Source organism: Periplaneta americana, chromosome 11 (genome assembly GCF_040183065.1).
Source record: "Periplaneta americana isolate PAMFEO1 chromosome 11, P.americana_PAMFEO1_priV1, whole genome shotgun sequence".
In the NCBI taxonomy this organism is placed as follows: domain Eukaryota; kingdom Metazoa; phylum Arthropoda; class Insecta; order Blattodea; family Blattidae; genus Periplaneta; species Periplaneta americana.
Window position 1 is genome coordinate 28,891,866 of NC_091127.1, and position 13,988 is coordinate 28,905,853.

A 13,988-nucleotide genomic window follows, 5' to 3' on the forward strand; every position below is an offset into this window, starting at 1 on the left:
CTGGCGTTTCGTCAGCCCACGCGAGTTGTGTGGATATAAAGGGAAAAAGTTGGGACGGTGTCAGGTGGAGTTCCCGGGTAGCTCAGGTGGGAGAGCGCTGGTACGTTCAACCAGAGGTCCCGGGATCGATACCCGGCCCCGGAACAATTTTTCCCTTGAAATTATTCAAATCTGCTTTACAGGGAGCTTCACCTGAAGGACTATATTTGCAATTTATAACATTTTATGCTTCTAAATCTCTTGAAGGTTATTGATGTTTATTAGGGTATATTGTTATTATTAATATTGTTATTATTATTATTATTACTATTATTATTATTATTATATTATTATCATTATCATGATTTTATTATTATTAGGTCTATTATTATTGTTATTATTAATATCATCATAATCATCATCGTTGTCCTAACAAGTATTTGACCTAATGGCCCTTTACGATCTCAAAGGTCTTTAAAGGTCTTCCTAGTGTTCTCTTCCCTCTTGGACAGTAGGTAGAAATGTGACGAGAGATGCGAGCCCTTTCCATGTGGGGAATATGTTGCTGCCAGTTAGTTGTGTAACTATAGATGTAATCCAAAATAGAAGATATTTCAAGCTCTTGAAGAACATCTTCGTTCCTCTTGCGGTCTAATCTATTATAGCCAGCTGTTCTTCGCAGAAATTTCATCTCGTTGGCTACTATTCGGGTTTTATCTCTTTCCCTCAAAGTCCAGGCCTCACAAACATAGCTAAGTTAGTACTGGTCTTGCCAATGTTTTATAAGCTTTAATCCTCATATGTTTCTGCTCTAGTGAGGGTTTGAACACATTGTTGATGACTGCCATTCCTCGGTTATAATTTAGCATTTTAGCAGATATGTCTATTTCATTTTCATAACTGACATGATATCCTAAATATTTAAATGAAGAAAGTTGTTCAATATATTTAGGGTATAAATAAGCTTACGTATCTTAGTACGAACAGGAATTCGTCCCTTAAACGCCATAACTTTGATTTTTGATGTTGAAATTGTCCTTAGCCTATATTTTTCAGCAAGGAGTTGAAGTTGATATATTGAATGTTGTAGTCTATTTTCTGAGTTTGCCAGAAGTATAATGTCATCTGCAAATAGCAATATATCTAAATTTAAATGTCTATTGATATAAATGCCACCATGTGGTTTTTGTTTGCATTCTCTTACTAAACCATTAGTTAATAAGTTATATATTATAACTAATAACTTAAGGAAGATAAGCAACATCCTTGACTAGGGCCTTATCCTTGATTTATGACATTCCACTTGGAACGTTTATCTCTTATTTGTATTGTAATGTAGTTTTCTTTATAAATATTAAATATTGCTGTTATTAATTGATTGGGGACATTATCTTTTGTCAAAATTGGTATCAATTTAATCCTATTAATGGTATCAAATGCTTTATGGAAATCAACAAATGCTAAATGAGTTTCTTTGGAATTCTCTATTCTTTTCAATAAGTAATTTTAGTGTGAAATAACCGTGATTATTATTATTACTATTATTATTAGGCCTATTATTAACTTATTATTACTATTGTTATTATTATTGTTATTATTATTGTTATTATTATTGTTATTATCATTATTATTATTGTTACTATTATTATTATTATTATTGTTATTATTAGTCTATTATTACTATTATTGTTATTATTATTATTATTATTATTATTATTATTGTTATTAGACTATTATTATTATTATTATTATTATTATTATTATTATTATTATTATTATTGTTATTAGACTATTATTATTATTGTTACTATTAGTATTATTTTTACTATTACTATTATTGTTATTATTAATACTATTATTGTTATTATTATTGTTATTATTATTATTATTACTATTATTATTAGACTATTATTATTATTACTATTATTATTATTATTATTGTTATTATTACTATTATTATTGTTATTGTTATTACTATTATTACTTTTATTATTCTTCTTATTATTATTGTTATTATTATTATTACTATTATTATTATTATTATTATTATCATTACTATTATTACTATTACTATTGTTATTATTGTTATTATTATTGTTACTATTATTATTATTACTATTATTATTATTGTTATTATTATCACTATTATTGTTATTACTGTTGTTATTATTATTGTTATTATTATTATTATTATTATTATTATTATTATTATTATTATTATTATTAGTCGTGAATGTAGTCCTTTATGTATTTATCTAAATACAACTGAAAATCTACAGATGCCGCCTTCACAGCTACGTAGGCTACGCCACTCTTCACTACTATTTTAGTCTGTTGTATAATTGCAGGAGCAGGAGTGCGAGGAGTGTCCGCTAGGATCGCCAGGATCTGGGTGTCTCACCTAGCGGCCCGCGTCGGACAGAACCAGGCGACTTTGTTGTGAATGACCGTACAGACGCAAGGCGGACCTCCGCCCCACCGCCTTCCCGACGACCAGTTCGCTCGCTGCCATTGTTATTCGTCTGACGTAACAGACCCGTGATTGGCCGACTAGTACATTGGAAGGGCGGAGCCGAGCGGTCTGCCCGCGGAGTGGGGGGGCAGAGAGGGAGCGCAGAGCCTAGAGTTCCGCGGCCCGCCAGACACAGCTCGCCCCGTGTAGTGGAGACATCCATCAAAGTGCTTCTAGTGAGTGTTGTGTGAGCGCGAAATGACGTAGGAATCCCGCGCGTCGACCGCGAGGATACAAGTTTTCGTTGTGAGCTGTTCTCCAAGAGCACCGTCATCACGGAGTTCTTACCTGTAAGCCAATGCAACAACGTGTGCAGCATCCCCCAGCAGCACCAGGTTACAGCCCCCTCGTGCTCAGCTGCCGCCGCCGCCGCTGCCGCCGCCGCTGCTGCGGCAGCCGCCGCGGTGTTTGGAGGTGAACTACCACCCCCGGCCGCCGCCCCCGCCGCCGCCGCGCCCGCCCCCGCCACGTCTAACCCCCACATCATGAACCAACTCGGCACTGTTTACGCTACAAAACGGCGGAGAAGAAACGGCAAAAGGTAAGGTTTTTAACCCTTTGAGTGACAAGTGATTTACAAGTGATGAAAATGTGCGTGTGTAGCGTGACTCGCTCCTGCGTGTGACTACGTCATGTGATCGCCCCCACACACACCGCCTTCGGGGTGATTTTTAAACATCGACGAATCGAGTGTGATGTGAATGAATATAATCATTTGTGTTGTCTTCGATTATAGTGGTGGTATTTTGGCGTGGCTAGGGTGTATTCGTATTCAAAGGGGTAGTGAAAGGGACGAAAGTCTGTCTGTACCTAGGCCTATTGCAAACAGCGTTGAGTCAATAAACTACGCTGATGAATAATGTCAAGGTAAACCTAACGGTCTGAGTGCTTGTTCGTGATACGATATTTTTATCATTTTTCAGCTTCTGTTGGTGATAGTTCTGTGTCTCGTAATTTAGAGTGTGTACTACAGTACAGAAGATTATTGAATTCCTCAATTTTATGTGATATTTGCATACGTTTAAATCATATCAACGTTTGTAGTTGCGATATCATGAAGATTCCACGTTCACGACTGCGGATTGTTCTTATAAAAATTACTGGTAATTCTCCTCCTCCTACACAAGATAGTACTCCTGCAATGCGCCAAATCAAGACTATAAGTTATAACAATCTAACTATAATTATACATATCTGACTGCAATTACGCCGGATTTGTGAAGGATCTACAGGAGGTGTGAAAATTATTAGAATAATCTTAATTTTCAAGGTTTTTTAATAGTTCCTTCACAAATAGTCTATTATTTGAATTGATGAATATTGGTATATATTACTATACTGATGTATGATATATTTACTACTAACAATGCCGGAAACCATTGTTGTACATTGGTATTTTTCTTATTTTACAATTGTTATGGGAATTCAGAAATTATTATATTATGTTGGCGGAATTGGAAACATAAAAAATTATATGCATAAAACAGATGTATACGTTCATTTGAACCTTCACAACAATGTAAACGCAAAGAACAATTTGTTTAAAGCATTTCTTAATTAATTTTTTATGTTTCCAATTCCGCCAACATTATATAATAATTTCTGAATTCCCATAACAATTGTAAAATAAGAAATATACCAATGTACAACAATGCTTTCCGGCATTGTTAGTAGTAAATATATCTTACATCAGTATAGTAATATTATATACAAATATTCATCAATTCAATGAATATTTGTGAAGGAACTATTAAAAAACCTTTAAAATTAAGATTATTCTAATAATTTTCACATCTCTGTAAATTAATAACTTAAATAGAAATACGTGACGAGAGAAGAAAGGGAGAGATAAAGTTATATTTGATAAGTTAATACCCGACAGAAATATGTTGTGGATAACCAGCACAGTGGCTTTCACAGTTTGTAATGTTATCAAATTCTTCCTCGCAGATGAATATTAAAATTGGTGATTATGTAATTATATGAAGAAAAAAATTCCTGCAGTGATATAGCTCACATAACGATGAATAAACAGGTTAGATAGCTGCATGGTGAACACGGCTGTACGTTCAAGTTCTACATATGATATTGATATCGATAGTTTCCAGTACGGTTTTGTGTTATCTTATTGGATGTCCGGTGTTATGGCGACCCCATATCGCGGCAGTCCCACTGTTTCTCTTGTCTAATGGCAGGTCAAAACAGAAAACAACAATTTTATTGTTTGGTTGAAACAAACAAAGATTTGAAAAAAAAAAAACCTTCGATAAGGTAATTAGGGTCTATATTTTGTAATTGTACAACAACATATTTTCCATTTTAGAAATTTATTTATTTCAAAATCAATAGGGCCTAAATATTTGTATGACATCCATAAACGGGATTTGAAGGCAAACGAGATTTTTTTTTTTCCTTTAATGCATCAGTCAGATTTTATTACAGATTTACACAACCGAGAAAACACTTCTAGTGAATTAGATTTCTGAAATATATTCTGAAGATTTTGAAAGTAAAATATAAACGAAGCGACGTTTTAGCACTATCAAAAAGACAGTTTCATATAACAGTGAACTAGGGCCTAATTCCAAGAATCTCCTTTTCTTAATTTAATAAGCTTATTAATATTACTTGTTAGTAGCCTATTTCGCGCAAATCTCTATAGGTCTCTCATGTATAGCCCGGGCCTTAAGTTAAGTATAGGCCTATTGGAGTAAGTCTATTAAAATTTTTTCTGCTATCTTTTTTGCAATTTTTACTTTATCGCTACATATTGATGACATCGCATTGAATGAGCGTTGTCTTCAAAAATAAGCTGTAAAATATGAGTTAATTCAGTGGATTATGTTTAATTTAAAATCGTAATCTCATTGGTGATTAAAGAACTTTATTTGTACACGAATAAATATTCCGAAACTCTCGGAAAATAAGTATGAGAAATTTATAACACTACAGGCATTAAAATATTTCCTGTTCTCTTATTTTTTCATAGTTAAATTAGTTCGCTATGCATTTAAAATAAATGTAGGACTACATACAAACAATTTCAATCTTTAAAGAAATAGGAGTAACATTGTTTCGATCTGAGAAAATTATATGATACACCAGTATAATAAATTTAGTGGGAAGAGCTACAAATTTAACGCTGAATCGTAGTTCAGTCAGCTATCAAAAGTGTCTAACAAAAAGGGTCCGGTATATGATTCGAGGCGAATCCCATGACATTGTAATTGATCAGTTGTTATGGAATAGAATTTCCTTAAGAACCTAGTTTGCTAAGTCATTTACACTGTAATATTTTTTTTTTTCACTTCGTCACCATCATTTCGGCGTTTTTTGATAGCTTTAGTAGTGGAAAAGATAAGTTAAATATTTATGATAGGAATTTTTTATTTGTTTTTTTTTTCTAAAACGTTAGTAAACTCACGTTTAGCATGTGAAAGTGCTAAAGTAAATTATATTGTTCTGATATTTATTTTTACTAGGTCTAGATAGCTGGTAGTAAATTTGTGCTTATTAAATTTAAAAAAAGTTGGACAGGATGGGTCCGGGCACATCCAAAAGAAACCTATAAATATTTTTCAGCTGTTAGACATTACCTAAATATTTATTTTAAATCAGAAAACGAAGAGGGAACCACGCTCATATGAACTTTTGTCCATTGTTCTTTTTGTTACAGAAAAATAGTCTAATTGAAAGTGCAAGAGTGTGTTAAGGTTAAGCCGGTTTATTTCTCTGTATTATCTAATTAAGCAGTGTTTAAATTTGTCGTTAGTGCAATGAAATTAATTGAATCGTTTATTGACTCTAAAGTTTCATAATAATTTCAGGGATGAGTGTAGAAAATAATATGCGATAATGATAAATATTCGCTTAAAGTGTAGTTAAATTTTAATCTGTGTTAAAACACTAGGGCATTGGATAATATTCTGGAACATGCAGGTATTTTTTAATCACCGAAAGCTGAAACTGAACTGTTCTTAAATATAAAACAGAAATATAACATAAATTCTTTTGTAAAAGACTGTGTAATTCTTTACTGTACCTATCGGAAATTTAGTGCTGGTAGAAACAAAAACACAAATAAGCTTATAAAACTGAAACTCATGATATGGGATTTCCAACATTTAAAAAAGACGAGCTAACAGAAAAATTAAATTAAACGATTAGTATTGCTAATTATGCTGTTAATTTGAAATAAAAATAGTTTTGTATCATTACATTCAGAGCCGAATATCATATGTTACCGTACGCGTAGGCTACATATTAGTACATGCCCACCTTAAGATAAGTTACGTAGGCCGGCCGATATGGATTGGAGAAATCAGGTTTGGGTTCACAGCTGACTAGTTCCAATGTTTAAGTAGAGGGAGGAAATTATGATGAAGAAGAAAGAAGAAATTAAAATATAAAGAAAAATACGGAGGAAAAGAATGGGATTAAAGATAGGGTCAAGTTTTATAAAAAGAGTAGAAGACTAAAATTTGAAATGAATGGAGGAGAAGCAAACGGAGGAGTATTGGAAGAGGGGAGAGGAAAGATAAAATATATAAGAAACAGAATGGCAAAAAAGGAGACACTGAAATGAATAAGAAACATTAAGTCTGAGGCAGAGAGAAAAAATGGAAAGGTTGGAGGAGATGTAGGAAATGAAGAAAGGGAATGAATACGGCTAGAGGAAAGAAAATGTGTAGAGGAAAAGAAAGGAGATGGGAAAAGAACGTGAAGAAGATAGAAGACAAATTAAGAGAAGAATAATTCCGTGGTGTTTGGGTAAAAGAGGATGTCATTTTTTTTGTGCAGATGAAATTTTGTTCCTCAGATGAACACACAAGTTAAATTATACAAATGCGTGTGCAAAAATCAAAGAATACTATCAGTTGATGTGCTTTATTTGTGTAGAAAATTATTTGCAATAAGGGTTCTAAGTTTAATTTTCATTTATCTCGAAACTCATTTTTATGACTTATCTCCTTTACCCAAACACCACAGAATTATGATCGCAACATAAAGTTCGTGTGTTAAAGTGAATAGCTTTCATTTATTCGTAAAAGTGAGTAGGCTACTAAAATTTGTGAACTGTGTGAAGAAATGATGAAAATAAACAGTTTTGAAAAATAATATTACTGAAGAATTTTTAACATACCGGTAATAAAAAAACAATATTAGTACTACTATTTACAACGACTAACGTGTTATGAAACACTCTTCAGTGTTTTTTTTATTTTATTGAGTTATTCTACGACGCTGTATCAACATCTAGGTTATTTAGCGTCTGAATGATATGAAGGTGATAATGCCGGTGAAATGAGTCCGGGGTCCAGCACCGAAAGTTACCCAGCATTTGGTCGTATTGGGTTGAGGGAAAAACCCGGAAAAAACCTCAACCAGGTTACTTGCCCCGACCGGGATTCGAACCCGAGCCACCTCTTCAGTGTTACAGCAGCTCTGTGTTTTCCATCATAGTTCTGAGTTTCCCACATATCTACCGATTTCATTTCACTATTTTCGTCCCTGTTACGGAAATATTTTATGTGCATAAAATCTCCTTTTCCCCCCATCTCAATAAAGTTTTCTTATACGGTTGTATTCTTCGAAAAACGCGGGTGAAATATTGGCAGTAACTTTATATCGAGGTCGCGTTTAACCCTACGGCGACAGGATGACCATCCACCTCCTCCGCGCCCCGCCTCCTCCTCCTCCTCCTCTTACACCCGAATAAGATGTCAACATGCAAAGATGCATGTGAGGCAGTAATCGACATCGTATATATCCATCCATCCATCCTTCCAGCTGTCAACTGCATGCATGCAGCCTCCCAGTTGACTGGCTGGGTGCTAAACTTAGTGTACGGTTGTACTACAAGAGTGTCGGACCACGATTTTTAGTCTCTGTGAAATGATGACGATTTATTTTATAGTTTAACAACCATATTCGTTTGTTCATATTATCTGAGCAATGATATGAGCGACTCAATTTCTTTTATATATATATATATATATATATATATATATATATATATATATATATATATATATATATATATATATATAAATAAACCTTTAATTTATCCTCTTCGTATTTCGGCAATATGAAAACATTATTGTACATTTTTGGTGTAGGCCTACTGTTAAAGAAATAGGTGGTTGGTCGGATTTTACAACGGATACTTGGGTACATTTTTTTTTTAAATCGAAATTCGTGTGGCTACGAAAGAGAATTTATGCAGTGATGTTGCCAAACTAACTTACTATTATGACAAGTGTTGTATTGCATGTTTCCACGTAACTTATTCACATTTTTTTTATGTTCTAGTGATATTTAACTTATTTTATATTTTTGTTTTCATATTTTCGGATAATGGTATATCTATAATGTGATAAGTTGAGCTATATATAATCATAATTTTCCTTACTGTGTGTACTTAAAAATATTGTATTCATTGTATGCTTTGTACTGCACTATTGTATTACTACTATTAGTATTATTATTACTATTAGGCCTGTTATTATTATTTTATTATTATTATTATTAATATTATTATTATCATTACTATTCTTATTTATTGTTATTGTTATTATTATTATTATTATTATCATCAATAATTGTCTTATTTTTTTATACTTTGTAGGCCTCATTTATTTTTGACCTGCTGTTCACATTTTATTATGCTTTTTTCTTTCTTTCTGTATGTTATATATTATGTCTGATTTCTTCTTACTTGTTGTTTACATTTTATTATTATTATCTTATTCAGTTTTGTGTGTACTTTGTAAATTTGTAGTGTTTGTAAAACGCAGTTTTTACTCCTGGTTGAGTGTCAGAGAAGGCCGTATGGCCTTAACTCTGCCAGGTTAAATAAATCATTATTATTATTATTATTATTATTATTATTATTATTATTATTATTATTATTATTATTATTATTATTATTATTATTATGTCTGTGTGATTAAATAATTTTAAATCTAAAAGTTTAGTTCAATATTTCTACGCTTTTTTGTCTTCAGAGTAAAATAAAAGTGTCCACGGTAATACAATAAATCATTATGAATTCAGTGGTATAAAAGACAACAAATTAGTTTCATATCCAAGTGCAAAAAGACGGTCCTAACTGTTAGCCTGTTTTCCCAATTTGCTAAACGTAACCTCAAATTTTTGGTGCACATTACTTGTTACAATCTTCGTCGTATGTCTTGTAATTTTTAAGTTATCAAGTAGGCCTAATGTAGGACCTATATTGTACATTCTAAGGCAGAATTTAGTTAAATATTCCACCCTTAGTGAGTCAGAAAAAATGTTAAATTTTGATTAACAATTTTTGCCATTATTTTTTTCCAAGCATATTATATTCTTGTCCTCACGTTATGTGAGCGATATTTAACAAATCAGTAGGTCTACTCTGTATAACGCAGGCTGCAGAAAACACTGCAAATATTTCATGTAAATAGATTCAGTAGTTTCAGAGAAAAAATGCACTTAAATTTGAAAAATATCAAATTACGGAAAATGGATTTAGAAAAAAAAAAAGATGCGCCACCAAATTTAAAGAACTTTTCTACAGAGATATATTTATATTGTTTTAAAGAGTAAGCTTTGTACTTTTTTAACACAAAATAAGAAATCGGATTTTTGACCCTTCATTACTACTCATTCCTCTTAAAGCGTTTTTAAAGCTAACAGAAGAAACTAAAGCCAAAATCGCCTTGAAATATCATTAACGTACCGTATGTTACTAGTGAACTTTTGGAAGATGATAAGTGTATGCAGCGGATATCCGGATTCAATTTTTTTTACTGTAATTTATGTGGGTAGGTAATAATTTCATGACACTAACGTATGTTGTTAATGCACTGTTAAGGAAATGGTTATTGTATATGGGTTCTAGAGCGGACAGTGGGATCCAATTTCATTACTACAATTCGTTTGACTAAATAAGGAAATTAGAAACGTTTTCAAATTTAACGAAAAAAAAAAAAGATGTTTTGTGTTATTAGCATTAGCCTACGTTTGCAACATGGTTGTTGAATAATTTAAAGTGTAAAATTGGGTTCGATTTACTTTACCAGAATTTTTTTCGCTAAGAAAACCCGGGTTCAAATTCCGGCGCCGGAGAGAATTTTTCTCCGTTCCATTACTCTTTCATCATTTTAAAGAGTTTTTCAAAGCTAACATAAGTAACAAAAATCAAAATAGCCTACTTTCTAAAACAATTTATACAGCAGATACATCAGTTAAACTAGCTAGAAGGAATATTAAAGCTTCTTTTAAAGCTTAAAAGAATGAAACCACAATAAGGATAGGCTAATTTTTAAATACGTTACACTGTTAAATAAATGGTTAGTGAATCAATTTGTAAAACGAAAATTTTGGTTAAATAAAATTTGTTGGCTGACTTTGTGTAGCTTGTGACGTCTTTTTCAAGGTTTTTCGAAGCTAAAAAATGAAATCAAAATCAAAATAAACTTTGAGTACCAAAGTAGGTACATGTTTGAAAATTGTTTAGTAAGTAGACTTTTACATTGGGCACTTGGACTCAATTTTATCATTAAACTTTGTTTACCTCGGTAAGAAATTTGTATTTCCGGTACTAAAATAAAAGTAAACTTATTTCTTTCTTTATTTCTCTTCTTTCCGTTCGTTATTCCTTTCTTTCTTTCTTTCTTCCTTTCTTTCTTTCATTCTTTCTTTCTTTCTTTCTTTCTTTCTTTCTTTCTTTCTTTCTTTCTTTCTTTCTTTACCCGTTTTATCTCAATTTTGCAACTAAATTTCGTTTACCTCGGTAAAGAATTTATTTTTCCGAAACTGAAGAGAAAATAAATGTTCTTATTTCTTTATCCGTTTTACCTCCCCTATACTACCGATTTACATACCACTGTGATGTAGAGGGAAATAAACACAACACACAACCAAAGTAATCCTAATTTGTGAAGGGAAAAAATAATTTTATTAGTGGTCAGTGAATCTTTAGTTAGGCTACTTTCTTAGCTTGCTTGTGATAGTTTTTCGGAGTAAAAAAAGAATCTGGTATTAAATTAATTTGAGAAACATACGGTAGGTGCAACTAAAGTAGCGTTAGAGGTATTTTCAACGCATTGTTTCATTTCAGATCCTGATTTGAATTTAGATACAGTGAAACCTGCCTTTGCGGTCACTTCATTTAAACGGTCACCTGGCCAAAAGGCCAATTTTCTCTGGAACCAATTGGACTTTCCATAATATCAATACAAATTCTGTCTCTATTTAGCGGCCACCTCATGCGTCGGCCAGCGGCCGGGGTCTATTTGGATTGGAACCTGACTATAACAGTCACTGTCAAACAAAAAATCTTTTCACGGATACTATCTGACCTATTTTTTCCATGGTTAGAGAACATGGGACAATAGCTAAGTGTACAACAGTACAGCCTTCATATCTTGGGGTTAGTTGGTTGCTGTTATGACTCTTTTGTCCCTTTCCACTCCGACCCTGCACAGCTATAAATTCTTACTTGTTTTTAAAGGATTGAAACACGGACTTTTTCTATCGAAAATGTCACAGTATGTTTTAGGTCAGTAGTTAACCATTCGAATTTTTTTTATTTTTGTTTTCCTCCTCTTGCTATACTTTTCTATTTGGACCAGCTTTTACGAATGTTTTTTCTTTTCATACATGTTTTTTTCTCAGAGCCCTCCCTAACAAAACTTTAAGTTTTAAGAAAAAAGAGAGTAAAGGGGAGAAGTTGGCAAAAGACAGAATAACCCTGCTGTTTTTTTGTAATGCTACAGGAGAAAAAGAACCACTCTTAATGATAGGGAAATCATTGAAACCGAGATGTTTAAAAAATGTTGACATGGGCTTACTGGGGGTGAAGTGGACTGTGAACAATAAAGCTTGGATGGCATCATCATTGTTTGAGAATTGGCTATGCGATTTCAATTCGAAGATTAAACGACAAAATCGCAATGTGATCCGCGAAACTGGTGTTTCTTCCTACAAATACATCACACCTCCAGCCCCTTGAACAAGGTATTATTCAGTCATTTAAACTGAGGTACTGCAAGCGAGTTTTGAAAAATGCTAGTTGCAAGAATGGAAGAGGCTGACATTAATATGAACGATTGTTGTACGCGCACAATACTAAAAAGTCAATGAAATTCAGTATTTTCATGCTGATTCATAAAAACCGCAACCTTAATCAAGCGGCCACCTGATAAAACGACCATTTTACAAGGTAACTTCAGATGGCCGCTTTAGACAGGTTTCACTGTATCACAATTCATAGGAAAAGGGGATATAGGCCTAGTATCTTGCATAGTAAATAATAATAAAATAACAATAATTTATGTCGTTAGCTCATTGTCAGAGCAATTGTTTACTCCACAGGCTTTTCACGGCTTAGTCCTGTATTCAGTTTTGTTATAAAATTTCTGTGACTAGAGAAGGGATTTTGAAGGAGGAATCCAGGACTGAATTAAAAATTGTTTTACAGATTTCATACAGTTACGTTAATCATTGTTTCCTGAACTGAGTGGTGTGCAGATCGGACATATTTCACCAAATTAAAGACACTTTCATAAGGCACTGTAATATGAGTTATTTATTTAAAACATTTTTTTCTGAAAACTACATTTTAGAAACTTTCATATTTTAGGTAAATTTTTCTTAGAAAATATTGTGACAATTTTTTTTAACTCTTCATCTTGATAAATCAGTCCATTATAAGTAAAATTATTCATTATGAAATTAACACAATGGCTAATTAATATCGTAAGGTATGAGAAATGGAATGAATTAACATTTAGAACTGTGTGCATGTAAATGCATTTTACGTGTTGAATGAGGTGTTATTACCTTGGGGTTTCACGGGTATCTCATATACTGTCTCCTTGCTGAAGTTTTAAGTATTTTTCATATTACTAACATTTTGTCTCTTTTTTATATTTTGAAATCATAAAAGAATCACAGTATAAATTATAAATAGGGGAGAGTCGGGTAGTATCGGACACCGGGTAGTATCGGACAGTGCGTTTCTTTCATCTACCACCATATGGTAGTACCTGAATGACATGGTTACGTTTCTCTATGCGACATCACAGAAACGTAACCATGTAAATCAGGTTCTATTATCGTGTGGTAGATGAAAGAAACTCACTGTCCGATATTACCCGTTGTCCGATACTACCCGACTCTCCCCTACAGCTTCTCTAATGTAGCCTATTGTAGTTGTCTCAATATTATAAAAATATTACATACAATTAAATTTATAAAATCTTGCAATTACTGTTTTTAACAAGCGTTTTCCAAAATAATCGCAGGAAACCGGAATCAAAATAATTAGGATATACTGATGTATGTTATTAGTGCACTGCAAGAGGTACATCAGGGTACAATTATGTTATCAAAATTCGTGTAACCGGGGAAAGAATGATCTTTTCCATAATTAAAAATGTACTTTTGCACGATCGTGTTTTTTGTTGTATTTACAGCTATTGTCGTTATGCTTTGAAAGTTAGAAGTT

The 13,988-nt window shown here is 32.7% G+C and overlaps 1 protein-coding gene across 3 annotated transcripts in view; it reads left to right on the forward strand.

The window, feature by feature from the left end:
* Positions 1–2,579: 2,579 nt before the first annotated feature.
* The window catches only part of ss (spineless), an 897,601-nt gene continuing 886,192 nt past the window's right edge, over positions 2,580–13,988 (forward strand). Inside the window, exon 1 of one of the 3 annotated variants that reach the window (XM_069839220.1) lies at positions 2,580–3,032. In XM_069839220.1, coding sequence (XP_069695321.1) covers positions 2,977–3,032 — 56 coding nt within the window. In that variant the 5' untranslated portion in view covers positions 2,580–2,976. The remainder of the gene's footprint in view (positions 3,033–13,988) is intronic. The other 2 variants (XM_069839219.1, XM_069839218.1) reach the window with 2 other exon arrangements.